The 20,700-nt window shown below is 39.7% G+C and overlaps 1 protein-coding gene across 7 annotated transcripts in view; it reads left to right on the plus strand.

Annotated features, from left to right (window-relative positions):
- The first annotated feature begins 6,396 nt into the window (after window positions 1–6,396).
- smoc1 (SPARC related modular calcium binding 1) overlaps window positions 6,397–20,700 on the plus strand; it is a 59,507-nt gene continuing 45,203 nt past the window's right edge. For all 7 annotated transcript variants that reach the window (XM_084915532.1, XM_084915534.1, XM_084915531.1 and 4 more), the window contains exon 1: window positions 6,397–6,806. In XM_084915532.1, coding sequence (XP_084771658.1) covers window positions 6,705–6,806 — 102 coding nt within the window. In that variant the 5' untranslated portion in view covers window positions 6,397–6,704. The remainder of the gene's footprint in view (window positions 6,807–20,700) is intronic.

A 20,700-nucleotide genomic window follows, 5' to 3' on the forward strand; every position in this document is an offset into this window, starting at 1 on the left:
CTGTTTCACTATCAATAAAACCACAAGATAAAAATAAAAAATCCCTCTTAAAGTGATTACAACCAGACTGTTGCAGTGGGTGATCAAACACTACAGGTTGCTGTGTTGATGTTCATTTTGAGAACTATGTTAATTTTGAGTAGAAGATTATAAAGGATCATTACTAAATAACACTATCAAAGAGTAGATTAGGTTGCAGCTTATGCAATAATAGATCAGTAATAAAACCATATACATCAATCGCATAGCTTTTTTTCAGTATTCCTCTGCCTTCTCGTCTCTGCTCAACATATCAACCAAGGCCACACAATACCACAGCACCCTGTCTGACTGAGCAGCATTTGCACCAGCATTTAAATTCCAATTTTCCTTTGGAGGGCTTTACCTCTCCACTAATTTGCATGAAAGTTGCCCTTGTAAATTTTTGTGTCTCACTGACAGACAAACAAAGAAAATACAAGGAACAAGAAATATAACAGCAAACAGCAAAATAAAGTGCAAGATTGATTACTTGGATTTTGGGAAACTTAGTGCTGCGCAAGCACTCAAATATGTGTGCGTGCGTGCGTGCGTGTACAGTACTACATGCCTGCTGGAACTCACTGGCCCTGCGAATATTGAGACCTTTCATTGCCCCCAGTTCACATTTCCAGCCTTGGTTTGCCAACAGAAAGGGCCACATTTTCTAGACCGCTTCAACTCCCGCTTCTAGCCCTTTGCTATATTCAGTCACCAACCCCCTCTCTCCCTGCTGTCTATTCTGTGGGATGGTACAGGGGTCTCATGCGGGTGTGGAACAGTCCCCCTCCTTAGTGGAAGGGGAAAAGGTCCCAGAGACATAGCTGTTAATTCAATCAGGAGAGCGGTATGCTCAATTAGGCATCCATAAGGGCCTGGATGGGTCCGGGGGCCCTGCAGAGGGCAAGCAGCCCAGTCCCCAGGAGGTATTAATTGTGGATGACAGTGTGTAAACAGTGGGGTGAATAGACAGCGCAGGTGCGGGACACCCCATTCCAGACTCAATAGGCCTTTTCACACCCGTGGCTCTCTGTTGCCACTTTCTCTTTCACTCTCTCACTGCGTAAAAATCCCTCACATCTCTGATTAATGTCATAGATAATTTGGCTTTGTGGGCTTGCTTATTTGTTGCTATGCTTTTCCATCACCAGACATGCTTCTACATCACCTTCAGTGTGTGTATGTTTGTGTGCAAGTGTGTACTTGAAGAGGGTAATAAGAAATGCTGGCCAGCCAAGGGCTATACACTCCTCCTTGTTTTCAGGAGCTAGTGAAAATTGCGGCCAGTACATGTAAAATATATGGAATTTATGAAATGAAATCCAGATGACACTTTAAAAAGAGAAGGCTTTGTATCTGACCTTCGATTTTCCCCTTCAGCACACAAGCCGCCCGCTCCTCTCTGTCTTTCATTCAGTGCTTCAAACTGTATTCTGTTGTGTGTGACAGTACTGCCTTTTTAAGTGCAATCACACAGTCATCAAACAGATGCACTGCTAGAAAAAGTATTCAGACACTACATGTGGGTGTAAAAGTAACAGAAATACAAGTAATAGAACTACAACTGCAAGCACAGAATACTAATCTTGAAGTATGCCTTCTTTTTTAACATTTTAATAAATCTGAAATGACTGGTTTATTTTTACATACAGTGACATATAAGCTAAGCTTTTCTAAAGCTGATTGCAGTGGAGGTACTATTAAAGCAATTGCTTTAATAGTACAAATAATAAACAAAGTCAAATAATATTCTCCAATGTAAAAAAAAACTGTATCGGTATGGAGGTGTGTGGGAAGTGAAGTAAACCTTCTGAGACCCCGTGTCCTCACAGAGGAACATAGGAGATACTAAAAATGCATGCCAAACAAGTAGTGAAGCAACATGGGAGTTGCAAATACTTTAATAATTTGAATAAGTTCAAGCACTTGAAGAACCTCAGGGATGAAAAAAATCCTAAACCCAGAAACAGATTTGGGTTTTGGTTGCCGTATTGTTGGGTGACTGGTCGATAATTATAGTAGGCCTTTTCGGATTATCCTAAGTTACTGGTAAATCAACTAATAATCAGCTTTTTATTGTTATACAGGGAGTGCAGAATTATTAGGCAAATGAGTATTTTGTCCACATCATCCTCTTCATGCATGTTGTCTTACTCCAAGCTGTATAGGCTCGAAAGCCTACTACCAATTAAGCATATTAGGTGATGTGCATCTCTGTAATGAGAAGGGGTGTGGTCTAATGACATCAACACCCTATATCAGGTGTGCATAATTATTAGGCAACGTCCTTTCCTTTGGCAAAATGGGTCAAAAGAAGGACTTGACAGGCTCAGAAAAGTCAAAAATAGTGAGATATCTTGCAGAGGGATGCAGCAGTCTCAAAATTGCAAAGCTTCCGAAGCGTGATCATCGAACAATCAAGCGTTTCATTCAAAATAGTCAACAGGGTCGCAAGAAGCGTGTGGAAAAACCAAGGCGCAAAATAACTGCCCATGAACTGAGAAAAGTCAAGCGTGCAGCTGCCAAGATGCCACTTGCCACCAGTTTGGCCATATTTCAGAGCTGCAACGTCACTGGAGTGCCCAAAAACACAAGGTGTGCAATACTCAGAGACATGGCCAAGGTAAGAAAGGCTGAAAGACGACCACCACTGAACAAGACACACAAGCTGAAACGTCAAGACTGGGCCAAGAAATATCTCAAGACTGATTTTTCTAAGGTTTTATGGACTGATGAAATGAGAGTGAGTCTTGATGGGCCAGATGGATGGGCCCGTGGCTGGATTGGTAAAGGGCAGAGAGCTCCAGTCCGACTCAGACGCCAGCAAGGTGGAGGTGGAGTACTGGTTTGGGCTGGTATCATCAAAGATGAGCTTGTGGGGCCTTTTCGGGTTGAGGATGGAGTCAAGCTCAACTCCCAGTCCTACTGCCAGTTTCTGGAAGACACCTTCTTCAAGCAGTGGTACAGGAAGAAGTCTGCATCCTTCAAGAAAAACATGATTTTCATGCAGGACAATGCTCCATCACACGTGTCCAAGTACTCCACAGCGTGGCTGGCAAGAAAGGGTATAAAAGAAGAAAAACTAATGACATGGCCACCTTGTTCACCTGATCTGAACCCCATTGAGAACCTGTGGTCCATCATCAAATGTGAGATTTACAAGGAGGGAAAACAGTACACCTCTCTGAACAGTGTCTGGGAGGCTGTGGTTGCTGCTGCACGCAATGTTGATGGTGAACAGATCAAAACACTGACAGAATCCATGGATGGCAGGCTTTTGAGTGTCCTTGCAAAGAAAGGTGGCTATATTGGTCGCTGATTTGTTTTTGTTTTGTTTTTGAATGTCAGAAATGTATATTTGTGAATGTGGAGATGTTATATTGGTTTCACTGGTAAAAATAAATAATTGAAATGGGTATATATTTGTTTTTTGTTAAGTTGCCTAATAATTATGCACAGTAATAGTCACCTGCACACACAGATATCCCCCTAAAATAGCTAAAACTAAAAACAAACTAAAAACTACTTCCAAAAACATTCAGCTTTGATATTAATGAGTTTTTTGGGTTCATTGAGAACATGGTTGTTGTTCAATAATAAAATTATTCCTCAAAAATACAACTTGCCTAATAATTCTGCACTCCCTGTATAGGTGAGGGTGAAATATCGCTACAATAAACAAAGGGAGGAACTATTTACACACTGGAATAAAAGTCCCAAATAGGTTTTCATGGATTTTGTTATTAGAAGAACAATGAGAATCTACTGAAACACACGACAAATGCTGATTTTATTTAGACAAAAATGTAGTTATTTAGCATTAAACTGGAAAAATGAATGACAAGTAGCAGTTTTTGCCTCTCTTCAACTTGTTTTCCTCTCAGCATTTATCATACTACATCTGAACTGCATGTGCACCTAAACTGTACTTTTAGGCAACGTGACATCATTGCGGCACATCTGTGCTAAACCTGCTCCTCACCCGAGGCCGTCAGATCTCTGGGTGGCCTCAGTGCTGCGCCGTCTGTTTCTGTGTCTGCACACACCCGCTAATTTTCGGCCGTATGTAGTTGGTGTAAGCCGGTGGGGGGACCGGCGGCTGGGGCGTCTTTGGAAGGGCCACTGCAGTAATTGGGATGTACATTTTCTTTCAGCATGCCCATTCATTCCTCCTTTTGTTTTTGTTGTCAGAGGTTTTCTTTTATGTTCAGCCAAATGACAACAGAATTAAAGTGTCAAGCCATGCTTTCACTACAACGGCTTTGCAGCCCTGAAAACTTTGTCTTCATTGTTCAGGGTGGCGGGTTGAAGTGAGAGGGAAGAGCAGATATAAACTGATCTCGTTAACATTCCAAGAGACACTCTGTTGACCCTCTCTGCTCCTCATCCTCACCTCCCACAGCATTACTCCACTCACACAAGGACATGACTGGACCGGCTGGCACAGAGCGAGAGGGGTAGTTGGGTTAAATCTCTGGGGTGGGAACCAACTTGGAATGAGGCGCATCCCTTCTCTCACAGCTCTGATAATGACACTACACGGACGCTTTGCTGAGTTTCTATGGTGGTCCGATAAGCAAGAATCCAGATAATTCACTATCTTGAGACCACTTAGGCCTCGGTTTTTCTCCCTTTTGTACAACTGCCCCATCCATTTTTATCTCTCCCATTTGGAGTGACCCTCCTATGGCATCTTTTCTGCAAACAGTGCTTTACAGAAACTGGCCAGAGCACAGAGGAATAATTAATGCTGACCCTAATTGTGCCAATTCCAGAAGCTCAATAGCTCTAATTACAAGGCTCTTCTCTGAGGCACTCAAAAAGCCGCTGAACTGTCAAAACCAACAATTAAATATCTATAGGGACAAAGAGTGAGAGAAGGGGATTTGGGGTGGGGGTGGGGTTACCCGTTCCAGTAAAGGGTGACGGGACACCTGCACTAAACACTGCTTCTCTCTTCTTAATGGGCCTCACAATTTATTGAAAGGAAAAGATGGAGAAATGGACAGCACGGAGGCGAGGAAGATGAGAGAGCCATAAATTGAGAGGTTGCAGGCCGATTACAGTGTGGAAGCATGTTTTGTGAATGCATTAAGTGTGCTTTCCTGTTCAGGTTGGTGGAAAAGTACTGAGAATATTTATGGTTGTCAAAGCAACAACACTGCGATATTAAAGTGCTTCATAACAACCTTAAACCTTCCACTTAAATGTGAAAAACCCAAACGTATATATAAGTGACAAAAGGGTTGCAACAATGCAGAAATGTTGTCCCTACATTCATGTTGTGGTGCACAGCAAACCACTAATACAATATTAGAATTAATACATTCCTTTCTGATTGTGGTAGAAGGTTGAAGCAGAGCTAGGTTAACCTATACAGCATCACATATTATATGCATTATATCAGTCTGGAAAGTAGTAAGTAGTAAATCTTTTCTATAGAGCAGAAAATAAAAATGATCAAAAGGCATTTAGTTTTTAAGAAGTAAGAAGTTATTTTCTTTTGCACTGCAGTTTAAGACACATTGATTACTTCTTTGTTTTCATAGATTATTGTTTGTTATTTATCAAAATACTGATAACCCTATATTTTCTTCTGAATTTCAGCCTTACTGTAAAATTAGTAAATTGCAGTTTTAACATTGTGAGTGTTTGCAAACACATATGGTGTTAATATACATTAACTACTGAGGTTTTTGCAGATTATCATATAAGATGAAGAAATTCCAATGCTAGCCAAACAGCTCTTAGAAGGTCAGTTTATTTTGAAAAAATCCCCAAAACCAAGGTTCTCTAACAGAAAAAAAACCCCCATTTATTCTATGAAATGTGTTACATTATGACCATGTAATTGGGGATAAAGTGACACAAACTGTTGTTTTTTGCTCTATCAAACAATGAATCGTCTGCCAACTAAAACCCACAACGACTCACACACACACCCACACACACACCATATTCTACAAACACAGACTGGCCCCCTGCAGTGCTTGTGACAGCTATTGACTTTACTCAATAGATGTTTTCCATTGTAACCCAAGTACGCAGGCTAAATGTCACGGCAGCAGGATACTAGGCTATTATAGAGCATTATATGTCTCTGAATGGGGATGAGAACCTAAAATTTGACCTCACAATTGGTCGGCCATTGTCTCTGCTCTCAAAGACTCATGATAATACACTGAGTGTTCCTGCAGCTGCTGCCTCTCCTGCTCCTCTCTCCTAACTGACCGGAGCAGATCTTTCTCCTCTGCGAACAGTTAATCATGGGGTGAGGTGGGCGTGGCTTTCCCTCCACCGGACGCTGCTATTGGGTCCTCCGAGTGCCAGCTAGAGACGGCTGCTCCCTCCTTTGCTTTTAAATGAAGGTGCAATGGATACAGGCGCGACTCAACCTGTGGAAACCGCGATGAACAGCTGATCCTCCCGCAGTGGATAAAACCCAATCACAATGGTGACGGCCAAGTCCTGATTCCCGATCATACGCGTGGCACTATGTGAATAGTTATCGGAGGAGTAGACACAGGAGAATTATTAACAGGAAATTAGGGTTAAGGAGTCTTTTTGGGGCGTGCTATTATATATTTTTTTCGGTTTGGACCTGTCGATCATCAGTATTACAGACGGACAAGCTGTGCGCTCAGACTACCTGCCGCTCTTCGCTCTGCGCTCACCGACGCTCAATTATGTTATTATCAAGTTTCCTCATTTTTACCGTCTCCTACTTTATGGCGCCTCTGTTCCTCTGTTACCTGCCTCAAGTGTCGGCACAGAAGCCTGGGTCACGGGTGAGTACATCCCTGTGGGTCTGGTGCCTCACACTTTCATGGAAGTAGCAGTTTGAAACACAATACTTGCATTAATTACGAAAGTAAAAGTGTGTCAAACTGATTAGATTCTACTTAAAATAGAATGAATGGGATAAATTACAGACTGCTGGTAAACCTGAAATATGCCGAGATATTTCTTTAATGCGCCTTTAGTAGATAAGATGTAACAGTTGGGGGAAATTAGATGACTTTAAATCAGATGAGAAATTTGGCTTTTGGTGTTAAAGTTTCATCTGATTCACTGTTTAGAGAAGAACACTCCAAACCCAATCTCCAACTGGGCTTGTAAAGCTTAATCCCACCAATTTGTTGGTTTTACACTTTGAGTTTGGCCAAATCTAACTTGTAAAACATGAAATCGATGATAACTTACTGAGCTTACTCAACTTTTCCTTGGGCACAGCATCCCTGCTCCTGGACCTCTCCTTTTGCAGGAACAGATTTTTGTCACTGCCATGTCTCTCCATCGCTCTTTTTTTCTATCTTCAGTCTCTCACACACACTGCTTTGCTTGTTCAAGGTTCTTATTTCCCCCTGTCCAGGCACAGGGGGAAATAAGTGATGCGAAGTGAAGGGGAACACCATTGTTTCAGTGCACAGATGCACTGTAATATTTGTGGTCAGAGGCGAGGGGCTGACTCACAGGGGGTGAATATGTAATACTCTCACATACTGGAACTATTTCACAATATCTTTGAACCCCCCATCCTCCATACACAGTGTGCTGTGGCTAAGATTGTTCTCTGGAAAGAGCCACAGTGAATTTTGCTTAATCACTTCTTTGTTGCTCCTTTTATAACTGTTTTCCTACTGTTCAAATAATGAGAGGATCAAAGTGGAGTGTGTGGCTTTCCTACAGTATAACTGGATGCAGTGCTTGTTACTTTGCATAATTTGGGGCCTGATTCAGGTGGCACCTCCTTATATAGCTACATCACTTACACGTGCTAGGGTGTTTAGAAAATCAAAACAAAGGTGAGTTTTGAAATTACGATGGCTGATACTCTGAGCTGCCCTTTTATCGTGAAGTTCTTCCTATTGTAACTTTAGCTGAAAGATTTTGTGTACCTCGCCAGGCTGTGAAAGTCTATCAGTCTCAGCTTTGGTAAACCGTTTCAAAACCACATTGAATAAACTCCAAAATACAGGGTGGCCAGTGTGAAAGTGTGGTTTCTTGGTCCTCTGAAATTTGATTCTTTACAGACAAAAGCTTTTCATAAAAACAGGGATAACACTGAAAATCTGAGCATCTCCATCAGCTTTATCCCATCAAATTAAACTCCCTCTGCATCCCACTTCATCCTCCTTCTGGCATGGATTAGGCCCCAAGGAGCAACAGTCAGCCTGCTGAAACCCCCACTCACTCCACAGTGATTACTTCTAACATTTCTCACAGCTGCTGTAATACCATAATTCACACCCCCACTTTCCACGTTGATATCAGGAGTGAACGGCTGAGCTAATTTCCCTGCATAGACCTGCTCCTTTCTCATTTCTCTTGAGGTTCCATGATGCAATAGCACAACAATCCTCAAGACTGAGGAACACAAGTAATTGAGAGACTAAAAAGCCTTTTTTCAATTTTGCAGTTGCTGCTGTCTGTGCAGTTTGGAAGCCCAACAGCTTCTTTATTCTTGTATGAGTCCTTCAATAGTTTAACAGTGAGTCGGTGGATAAACCGTTGGATGCTAAGGATGTGTGATGATCAGTTGTAATTAATTAGTGCAACATAGTTTGTGCTTAAATTTGGTAGAATAAACATTAGTCTGAATTGTTTAGATTAAAAAAAAAAAAAAAAACTGATAATGGACTTAAAAACAGCTTCTTATGAACGATGCTGCCTTTATAGAGAGACAGGATTAAGGTTCACAATGAGTTTGCCTTTTTTATGAGTGCAACAAGATATTTCGTGTTTTTTAAAACCGTAAAACCAGGAATGATCAGTCTCATGGTCTGCAGGGATCATTTCCTAAAACATTTAAACTAAGAAATCAGTTTTCCCAGTGGGAGAAAATGCTTAGCTTTTATAGAGGCTTAGCTATGCAACTTTAATCCATCTTATCAAATCAACCTGTTAGTCTCAGATTGCCCATAGGGTTGGGATGCTATGGGCAGTCTGCTTGCATAATTTGGTGACAGCATCAGTGAAGACTCTTAAAACTAAAACAAACACACAGGCCTAAGCAGCAAAGCAGGAACACCGCATACCTTCAGCTTGGGAAAGCAGAGCTCTGGTTCAAAAGCAGGAAAGTCTTTTTATTAGTGTGAGGTAGATCACAGCAAACATGCAGGTGTGAGTGTGCTGATGCGTGCAGCGTATGGGTGCAGGTGTCTGTGTGGTGAGCCGTGGAGTCTTAATTATGCTTACAGTGTACAAAGGAATGGAGGTCAAGAATGGGCCTGTTTTAAGTGAAAGAAAAATTAAACATGAAAATAGAAGCGACTATACTTAAGTGCAGTATTTACTTAAAAATTGGCCAGTGTTTATGCTATATTTAATTTTTTTCCAATTCAGTTGAATTAAGTTTGGGAAAAAATGAAGTTCTGGAGGACATTAAAAAGAATATGGGGAAATTGAAGAGATTGGAAACTCCATCTGAGGCAGATTTAGCAAAAACTGGTCCATGAGAGACGTTATTACTGAATGGCTCATATTTATAAGTATAGGTTTTTATCAGTTAACAGCAGTTTAGCTTTTTCTTTAACTATCTGGCTTTAAATCTTATAATCCTAATCATAAAGAGAATATAGTCACGCATTTGGACATTTTTTTTTTTTTTTTTTTATCTACAAGAACCAACATAATGAAATAAAATCTAAACACATTAAGACAATAAGTGAAGCTCACAAGAGACCATTTTACAAAAACAGATTCAAAATTGGATCCTAGATTTCCTATAATGCAATTGCTAATATGATTACTCTCCCTTCTTGGGGAAAACTCACTTAGTTTTCAGCATTTTTGAGTCTGTAGTTCAAATCCAGATATTTAGTCAGACTATGTCCCTGGGATAAAACAAGACATTTTTACAACTTTGTGGGTAGGCTGAGCAGCCCATACCAGGACAAGTAAACTGGTCAAGAGCCCATTTTTTGTTTCACTACTTTAACAAACGAGACATTTTGTTATATATACACGGCAAAGTTGTCAGCAAGAGGTTTGATACCAGCAGAATCAGACAAAGATGAAGAAAGGCAACAAATGCAATTCTGTCATTATTCAGGACAGCTGAGAAGTCACTCGCTTTATCAAACCCGGCAGGTCTGATAAAGAGGTAAAAGGGGTGAGGTGAATGCAGAATAGCCAATATGATAATACCCGAGGCAAACAAACCATGTAAGCCTGATTAAGAAAGTACTTTTATGGGTCAACCAATAAGGGAAATGTTGTCAAAAAGCAACTGTATTATGGCCCATTTGTAATCTTTATTTATTTACAGGATTAAAAGAAGTTTATTTAGTTCTGCTTTTATTCTCTTAAAATTTGAATTTAATTGTCCCAAAATGTCAAAGGGAATAACAGAAAATTGTATGAAGTAGTCGTCAATAGTAAATAAACATTGTGATAATTAGAACTGAAGAGACAACATCTGCATAACAAAGGCTATGAGTGGCAGATGGAGAAGCGAGAGAGATCAAGGCCAGAGTGTGAGGACTGTTCCTTAACCATAATGAACCACTGAGATGCATATGAAGAAGAGCTGTTGACCATAATCATGCAGATGTGCAGTGCACATTTCCTCATTTAGTCTTTATGAGGGGAAAAAAAGATTCCTGGCAAAGTGATAAGGTCATAGTTTGGTTTCACCGTCGTCTGTGAGGAGAAGTCATGAAGTACAAACCTTTTAGATTAACTTTGTACTGACTGTTCAACAGCAGTTTCTGATTAGGCAGTTAGAGGAAGAATCCCAGCACACAGTCATTGATGACGAAGCTTGTGGTTTGAGGTTCTTTTGTCGTATCGTAAAGTACATTTGCATGATTATGCTAGTGTTAATCAAGGGTTAGAGGGGATCTAGGAGGTGGGGGAACCCTAGTGGTGGAAGAAAAATAACTCACCTTAAAATAAATGATTGCGTATTCTTTGTTGGCTCTGAGGTTTAAGGCTCGTGTGGATTTACTTAATCTGCAGTCTATTAACAAATGCTACATGGGGTATCATACCATCAAAGTTACTCTCCAGCCTGGAGCCATAAAAGTGGAATTTGGCAAATGATACTTAAGAGCATCATCTTAAATTCAAATTGATGCCTGCTACCCTTTACCTAACCTACCAGTGAGTATGGAGACTTCAACCTACCTTGCACCAGGCCAAATCAGTCCCTTTTCTGTAAACTGTAGTTGTTTGAACTCTTGAGTATTCTTGCACAGCAGCCATGCTACACTACAAGGACAACAGTACTTGAACAGATTTCTTATTCTTTAAAGTCAGGAGTTTTCAGTCCCATTGTCACAGGAGTATAAAATCCAGCACCTAACCATCTGCCTTTACAAACTTTTTATACTGTAATATTATGACACCATCGTAACAAATCAGTTTATGACTTTCAACCAACTTTAAGTGATATTTTTACAAATATCTCTTAACCACAGCAACTCAGTCATGAACAGTGTTGGTCAAGTTACTTGAAAAAAGTAATCAGTAACTAATTACTGATTACTTCCCCCCAAAAGTAATCCAGTTACTTTACTGATTACTTATTTTTTAAAGTAATTAATTACTTAGTTACTTAGTTACTTTTTAAAAACACGATTTACAACCTGAATAGGTGATAAAGCGATAGATCTTTCAGCCCAATTCTACTTTTTCTGCATAATCCATCATACAAAATGTAATCAAATGGAAAAGTCTCTTTTTAAAACTTGTTTTATTAGTTTTAATCTTTTAACTTTATGCATCAAGCAAAAATTTAATTATATGCAACATTCTCTGACTTGAAGAAATTAGTTTGACATTTAAACCAATTTTCTGCACATTCCAGCACATAAAATAAAATATTTTTTTGTGTTTACACTCAGTCTTTCAAATACAGGGAGTGCAGAATTATTAGGCAAATGAGTATTTTGTCCACATCATCCTTTTCATGCATGTTGTCTTACTCCAAGCTGTATAGGCTCGAAAGCCTACTACCAATTAAGCATATTAGGTGATGTGCATCTCTGTAATGAGAAGGGGTGTGGTCTAATGACATCAACACCCTATATCAGGTGTGCATAATTATTAGGCAACGTCCTTTCCTTTGGCAAAATGGGTCAAAAAGGGACTTGACGGCTCAGAAAAGTCAAAAATAGTGAGATATCTTGCAGAGGGATGCAGCAGTCTCAAAATTGCAAAGCTTCCGAAGCGTGATCATCGAACAATCAAGCGTTTCATTCAAAATAGTCAACAGGGTCGCAAGAAGCGTGTGGAAAAACCAAGGCGCAAAATAACTGCCCATGAACTGAGAAAAGTCAAGTGTGCAGCTGCCAAGATGCCACTTGCCACCAGTTTGGCCATATTTCAGAGCTGCAACGTCACTGGAGTGCCCAAAAGCACAAGGTGTGCAATACTCAGAGACATGGCCAAGGTAAGAAAGGCTGAAAGACGACCACCACTGAACAAGACACACAAGCTGAAACGTCAAGACTGGGCCAAGAAATATCTCAAGACTGATTTTTCTAAGGTTTTATGGACTGATGAAATGAGAGTGAGTCTTGATGGGCCAGATGGATGGGCCCGTGGCTGGATTGGTAAAGGGCAGAGAGCTCCAGTCCGACTCAGACGCCAGCAAGGTGGAGGTGGAGTACTGGTTTGGGCTGGTATCATCAAAGATGAGCTTGTGGGGCCTTTTCGGGTTGAGGATGGAGTCAAGCTCAACTCCCAGTCCTACTGCCAGTTTCTGGAAGACACCTTCTTCAAGCAGTGGTACAGGAAGAAGTCTGCATCCTTCAAGAAAAACATGATTTCCATGCAGGACAATGCTCCATCACACGTGTCCAAGTACTCCACAGCGTGGCTGGCAAGAAAGGGTATAAAAGAAGAAAAACTAATGACATGGCCTCCTTGTTCACCTGATCTGAACCCCATTGAGAACCTGTGGTCCATCATCAAATGTGAGATTTACAAGGAGGGAAAACAGTACACCTCTCTGAACAGTGTCTGGGAGGCTGTGGTTGCTGCTGCACGCAATGTTGATGGTGAACAGATCAAAACACTGACAGAATCCATGGATGGCAGGCTTTTGAGTGTCCTTGCAAAGAAAGGTGGCTATATTGGTCGCTGATTTGTTTTTGTTTTGTTTTTGAATGTCAGAAATGTATATTTGTGAATGCGGAGATGTTATATTGGTTTCACTGGTAAAAATAAATAATTGAAATGGGTATATATTTGTTTTTTGTTACGTTGCCTAATAATTATGCACAGTAATAGTCACCTGCACACACAGATATCCCCCTAAAATAGCTAAAACTAAAAACAAACTAAAAACTACTTCCAAAAACATTCAGCTTTGATATTAATGAGTTTTTTGGGTTCATTGAGAACATGGTTGTTGTTCAATAATAAAATTATTCCTCAAAAATACAACTTGCCTAATAATTCTGCACTCCCTGTAGATGCAAGTAAACAACAGCAGAAAATAAATGAAATCAAAGACTCAGCGGTCCTGTTGCTCTATTTTCACCTGTATAGCAGGAGTGGGGCAGGCGGAGGTTTACCCTGGTGCAGGTGTGCCGCAGCGGTCAGTTGAAGAATCCGCGAGTTTCTCTGTGAATTTCCCATTACGTGGTAGCGCACTCGGTGCTTGCTTGGAAGTTTAGGGTTTTTTTCGCTGTAAAAAGAAGTTTTCTTCCCACGCACAACGGACGCTAATGTTTTTGTCAGTTTTTATGGAATCAAACTCAAAGTAAGGTCAGTACTTCCACGCTTTAAACGCTGCACGCTCATACTCTCTCCCCACTCGATATATTATCCATTGTTGATGTGCACACAGCTGTTGTCACGAACGTCGCACTCGCTTACGTCACTGTCATGAGACATTCTCGCAAAAAAATCACCGTCTTAGTAACGCAGCGTTCCTATGGGAAAGTAACGGTAATCTAATTACCGTTTTTGCAATAGTAATCCCTTACTTTACTCGTTACTTGAAAAAAGTAATCGGAATACAGTACAAGTAAACAAGTTACAAGTAAACAAGTTACAAGTAACGCGTTACTGCCCATCTCTGGTCATGAAGAGTCAGATCATGTGAAGTTACAGACGGCAGTCACCGAGTGCTGAGGTGCATAGCAAGTAAAAGTCGCCAGCCTTCTACTGACTCAACCTCCAAACCTCCTCAATTAATTAATTAACATCAGCACACAGACTGTGTGCTGGCAGGTTCATGGCATGAGTAGCTCCTGTTGGTGTAAGGTGTAGGTGGCCAGGTACTTTTGTTCACATATGATATTTTAGTGAAACAACAAACAACACCATAAAGACATATATGAATACTCCAAATTGCTGTATATATGTATACCATACCCATACTGGATTCTTTATTAATGACAGATATTCTAAAATATTATTGTAGTTATTAAGGTTTAATTATTTTTATGCAAGAATGACTTAGCCATAGTTCACTGCAAAACATTACAAGGTGGAAAATTATGGTAGAATCATTTTCTCTAATATTAAAAAATAAATAAATAAATGGCCTTATCTAACGGTCCTGAAAAAAATATTTCAGGAAAATAAAACTAAAACAGCAGGGAAACGGTGGTGGTTAGCCTCACAACAAGAAGGTCCTGCATTCAATTCCACTATCAGTTCAGGGTTTTTCTGTGTGGAGTTTGCATGATCTCACCATGTCTGCACAGTACTCCGACTTCCTCCCACAGTCCAAAGACATACAGTTCGTGGGATTGAGTTAATTGGTAATTCTAAATTGCCCATAGGTGTGAGTGTGAATACCTGTTCTTCTCTATGTGTTAGCTCTGCGACAGATTGGCGACCCGTCCAAGGTGTACCCTGCCTCTTGCCCAAAGACAGCTGGGATAGCTGTCTTAGCAGAAGAGAATGAATGGATGGATATTGCAGCAGAATATAGTTATTTTTCTGGTGACATCAATGATCTTATCTAGTCACTTGAAGGTTAAGCAAAAAAATATCATATTTAATTTATGTTAGGAACATACGTACATAAGAATGACCTTGGGTAATACCATTCACGAGTCCCACCTGATTAGAATGATCCATTACAAATGGTTTAACAAACTTTTATGGAAACCTCTGATTTTGACACTCATAAGCCAAGATCTCATGTGACTGCACACCTAGGCTCCATCTGACACTAACAGATTGCTTTAATAGTGACTCAACAAGTGACCAATCAAATTGCTTTCATATGTCGATTCCCTCTCATGCCTGCATGATCATCAGATACATTTCATGCTCAATTTCATGGCGTTCTAATCAGTATAATGAAAAGCAGCCTTAAGTATGTTTCAAGAATCAGGCCAGTGTGCTCCACTCACGGATCACTGCTACTTAATTCAACCTCGCTTTTCTTTTGCAGATGCTCGTGATCATTTTGGTTTGCATTTATGCAATCTATCCCACTATGGGAACTTACTCTATGTAAATTTGGCCTTATAATGACAAACACAGACTCTTGTTTGAGAGGACTACTGCTTGTTGAAAGAGTTATGGCTCTCTGTAATCCTTTTGATTATCAGGATGGCAGAAACACTTCCTATTCCCTATCAAACTGGTTCAGCAGATTAGCTTCTGCTCTGCCTCATATTTAAGTTTCCTTTGATTTAAGTGAGTGTGTGGTCTCAGTGTTAGTATGCAATGGCGACATGGAACCTATTGTAATGGGTGACGGGCACAGACACATACTTCCTGGGAACAGCAGAGACAGCTGACTGTTCTTTAGCCAGGATGTAGCATTAGTGACAACAAGGAATGTTGTTAATCAGATTTAGAGCCATTTCCAAAAAGGAAGAACATGTCCCCCCTCCTCCTCCTTACTTATACTTTGATTTAGATTTCTTAATACCACTTCAAAAGAAAAAATAAGGATGTTTTCAACATTCATTAATCACGTGTTTATGTCCTGGCCATCATCAAGGGGAAATCTGATTTCAGGATGGTGTGGTCGTCAACTCTTTATTTACTGGATAAACTAGATTTTCATATTAATAGATTAACAACAGTAATCAGAACGCAGTTCCTCATGATGAGCCCACAGAGAATCAGGACTATTTCTCCATTTATAACACATGTTAACAGTAAAGTTGCAGGTTTTCTTTGTTTTTGTTCTTAGGCGGAGGCAGAAACTTCATCTGCCTGCAAAGGTTATTGGATTCAGTGTTTGTATTCAAGTTGCTTTCAGTCTTTACCTCATTGCTCTGCAGCTTTTCCACAAGAAAATTTGCCAAAACTAAAGGAAACAAAGGGGGGAGGTGCTACAGTTTAAAGGGGAACAATTATGCTTAATTTAATTTGTACTCCACATTCTTTATTCTTTATTCTTGGACTCTCCAGAATAACTTTTGTTTTAGTTCTTTTCCAGTTGGGTTTCATTTAGGAAACCAGTTGGTGATTCTTGGCAACTATGTGTATGTAACCGGCAGTGTTGGGCAAGTTACTTTGAAAAAGTAATTAATTATAGTTACTAGTTACTTCTTCAAAAAAAGTAACTGAGTTACAAGATTCTAAAAGTAAGTAATTACTTGAAAAGTAACTATTGCATTACTTTAAAAAAATGTTTAACCATGGGGTCCAGGGTATAATTGGCCATTTTTAACTACTTTTGATTTGACCTCTACATTTCACGTTTAAAAACTATTTATTTGCCTTGTTTGGTATCATCCTTTTCAGCACAACCTCATGTGCCTGAATTTACAGTTATGTTTTCATTTTGACATACTGTATTAATTGATCTAAAATCAGACAAAAAACATAAAATCCGAGTAGAAAAAGTTGTATTTTTTACTGTAACAACCACAAACATGTTTATTGAATCATATTTCATAACTTTAAATGCAAACATAAATTGTCAATTTTAAAATCATACGCACAAGTTTTGCAAACAATAAGATGCCACACAAATTATTTGTGCCACTCCAAAAAAGGTGTATCACTCCTTTTTCTACCTGGAGACAGCAGTCACATCATTGTTCTGACACACAACACAAAACTATCCACAACACTACACACTAACTACACAAGACAACACATTAACTACACACTCCAAACACGCTAAACGTCACAAATCTCTCACATCTCAAAACTCCCTCTCTCTCTTTTTCTGCTCTCTTTCTCTCACCGTCACTCCTCAAACTTCGTCCTCTTCCTAAACAACCAAAAGTCATGTTGCCATATCATTTTTGATTGGTCGACATGGTGCATTTTTCCACCAACACGAAAGGGCTGTTTCTTGTTTTTGGTTTTTTTTTGCTCATAAGCAGAGAGTGCTTGCTAGCGCTGTCCTTAGACAGTAAACGTGACGAAACTATTGAGGAAAAACGCCGCGTATATATTGTTTATCATGACTCTGGTTTTACGTGGCCTATCAACACAATTTAAAAACTGGTATATATCACCTTGTTGCTTTGTCATCTTAAAGTGGTCATGTGATTGGCTTACCACGACTACTTTATTCTTCCTCAGTCAAACAGCAGCACTCATGCGATTGTTTTGCCCCTCTAGCTCCAGGTGTTGTGCAGAAAGTGATTGCCGTCCGCGGGAGCGCGCGCAGCTGCTTAAAGCTGTAGCGCCCAGATTACTTACAGCTACTTCCATGCAACTGATATAAGATGTGGTAAGCTAAAGACAGCTTCAACCGTCTGTTTGTTGAAAAATAGTAACGCAACCGCACCGAATTTTCTTGTCACTAACAGTAATGGCATTGTAACGATAGAAATAGTAATTAGTTAGATTACTTGTTACTGAAAAAAGTAACGCCGTTACTTGTAACGCCATTATTCCCATCACTGGTAACCGGTTGGCGAGTGGTTGCTGAAGGTCGCAAAGAAGGTGCAAAACCCACTTTGTGATTACTTTGGTCGCCACAGTAGCCTTTTATTTGCATGGAAGATGCCCACCTGTATGCAAACACTTGCAAAGGAATAGTCAAGCAGTAATAAAACTTAAAGTTAAGTGTATCAAACTTAAGTGTGATAGAAAACCAGGAACTGAGCATGTTCACCTTCAGTCATCAATGTCTGCTAACAACCAAATATAAGGAGGTTTTCTGTGCTACTACGTTCACTTTGCAACTTCTAGCAACTGTTGCCAGCTCGTCAAGGAATACACACACACATTTTTCACTAGTGACAGGTGGTTGCCAGATTGTCGCTGTAGGCCTGTGTGAAGGGTGGCTTTACCTTTAAGGAAACTTGCTTCAGATTGACTGCTCTGGATGTATGTGGGTTATGTCCACTCTTATTGACATCATACAGTTTTATCAGCAGAAAAAATAAATTCAGGTGTTTTAACCTCCTAAGACCTGGCGTCCACGTATGGGGACATCACATTTTGGGTTGTCTAGACCACAATACTAAATTTTGCTCTTTCAAATGGCTTTCAAATGAGCCATATTGCTCAAAGTGGCACAATTGTTGTTTCTCATTTTGTTTTTGTACTCAGGAAAAATGCTGCTGTGTTCAGACATCAAATAAAGAGTTATGTACATCATTACTCAATTGTAAATACCAAATAAAATGCATGCCATGAAAGAGTTCGGGTCTTAGGAGGTTAAACACAATGAAACGTTAGTGATTTTTTGCCCATATACTGACCTCATTGTATGAAACTCTGGCCATGCTAAATATGGAGATCCACTACAATAACAGGGCATATAATAGTTCATGCCCAGTCATTTCTTCCTGCTGTGGATGGCTCACAGACCTTATGCCTCCTGTGTGAAAATTGTCCACCTTCTTTAAAAGCTTCCACACCAAAAAAGTGGGGAAAAAAATTTAAAATGTTAAAACTGTGTCTTGAGCCTTTTTATTTAGTCAGCTGGTTTTCCTTTCTCAATACAGAGTTAAGTTAAAAAGAATGGGGAAAAGAATGATGTAGCTTTTAATACATTCCTTTTTATTTTCTACACTTTTAAACACTGTGTGTTAATTCAAACAGCATGACAGATGGCATTTACTTTATAGATTTCCTGAAAACTAAATGCTAATTATCGGACAAAAGTGATTACCTCTGCCCGTTAAAAGCCCACAACCGTACACAATTAGCTCTGTCTTTGGTGGACAACTTTCATTGGCTTGTTACCTCTGTGGTTGGCTCACTTTCATCCTCCTTTTCCTCCATTTGACTAATCCACTTATTTCCCAGTGAGGGAATGCCAAAACACCTGATGATTAATGACATAGGGATGCATTAGAAAGCCATGCATGTATGTCTTTATATATGCGTCTGTGTTTTTGTATTGTTTGTTGTTGTTGTTATGCCCGGAGGCTATAATGAGCCCATCACACGTTAGCGTGAAGCTGGCACACAGATCTCCCTCTCGCTGTTTTGCGCTCACACACATGCACTGATGCGGACCAGGCTGTAATGAATCCATCTGTGCACGCAAAAGCCTTTTCTGTAGAAGCAGTGATGTCATTCATGTTAAGGTGCATGGTGCTGTTAGTTAATCTGATTTAAACATCTCTTATGCTATCAGGGTAAGAGCTGAGGTCATCCCTTGTTTAAAAAAAAAAAGAGGCCGCGGGCTTTTCCAAGTAAAGAGTTTGGATTATTGACTACTGTGTGTTTCAATCAGGGAAAAAGAATCAGTGAAGCTGGCGAAATTTGGACCACTGTGCTGTATAATTGCAACCATATTGGAGCCTGTATTTGTATTATGCTGGCTCAAGTTCTACACAGACTAAAGAGCCAAACATCCAAAATATGCTTTCTGTGCATGATTGCAACATATTTATGTTCGCAAGTATTAATAGCCAAGGCAGCTTTGACAGCGACATAACCAGCGTATCACCTTCTGTTCTGTGACGGAATAAATGGCTCTCCAAAAACAGCTCTGGAAAATATCATCTCTAATTAACATCAGGAAATTTTCTGGAAAACACATAAGAAAGCTGATGTCAATGATGCCTAATCGCACTGAAATGTCTTTAAAAATGTCAGCACTACAAATTTTCTGCAGACCGTTGGCAGTAAAAATTTCAAAGCACGCACGAGTATTAAATGTCTTCAATGGACCGGTATGCTATATTTCTCAGTTTGAACAGTAACAGCATTACAGGCAGTGACTTCCAAGTGTAACATCGGGCTCAAGTACAACGTCTTGCTTACTGGAACGCCTGGCTGCAGGTTTGAAACTTTATCTCTCTTGGCAGCTCATGAAGGGTGTTAAACAAATACAAAAAAGCTGAATTTTTATGCATTCTTCCACATAACACACAAACACCCCAAGTCATTGTTTCAGTAGGTATTAAAGAGATACCACAGCTGATAATGATGAACCAAGCAGCCATACCAGTAAGTTCGCTAGTTAAACGTTAGCTCCTCAAGTCATGCAGAAGTCTGTTTTCAAAGATAAACTATTTCATTAAGATTTTTAACCTCTTTTCCTTTAAAAACAAGCACTCAGCTTTTTGTTGTTGTTTGTTGAACTTGAATAGTTTTAATTATTTTTTTTTAAATAATGTGAACATATTCTGCTTTGACTGCCTTCATATCTTATCTTACTAGATGTTGTCTATTGTTTTTTTTCCTTTTACTGAAGTGGAACCACAAATCTCAAGATTAGTAGCAGCTGCATAAACCAAACTTTCCAGTTTTACACCTTTTTAAATTCTGAAGGTTTTTTCAGAGGCCTTTGATCATGTCATTCTGAGCCTTACTTATAATGTGCTATGGTAA

Source organism: Perissodus microlepis, chromosome 19 (genome assembly GCF_051167445.1).
Source record: "Perissodus microlepis isolate ML-2025 ecotype Zambia chromosome 19, ASM5116744v1, whole genome shotgun sequence".
NCBI lineage: Eukaryota > Metazoa > Chordata > Actinopteri > Cichliformes > Cichlidae > Perissodus > Perissodus microlepis.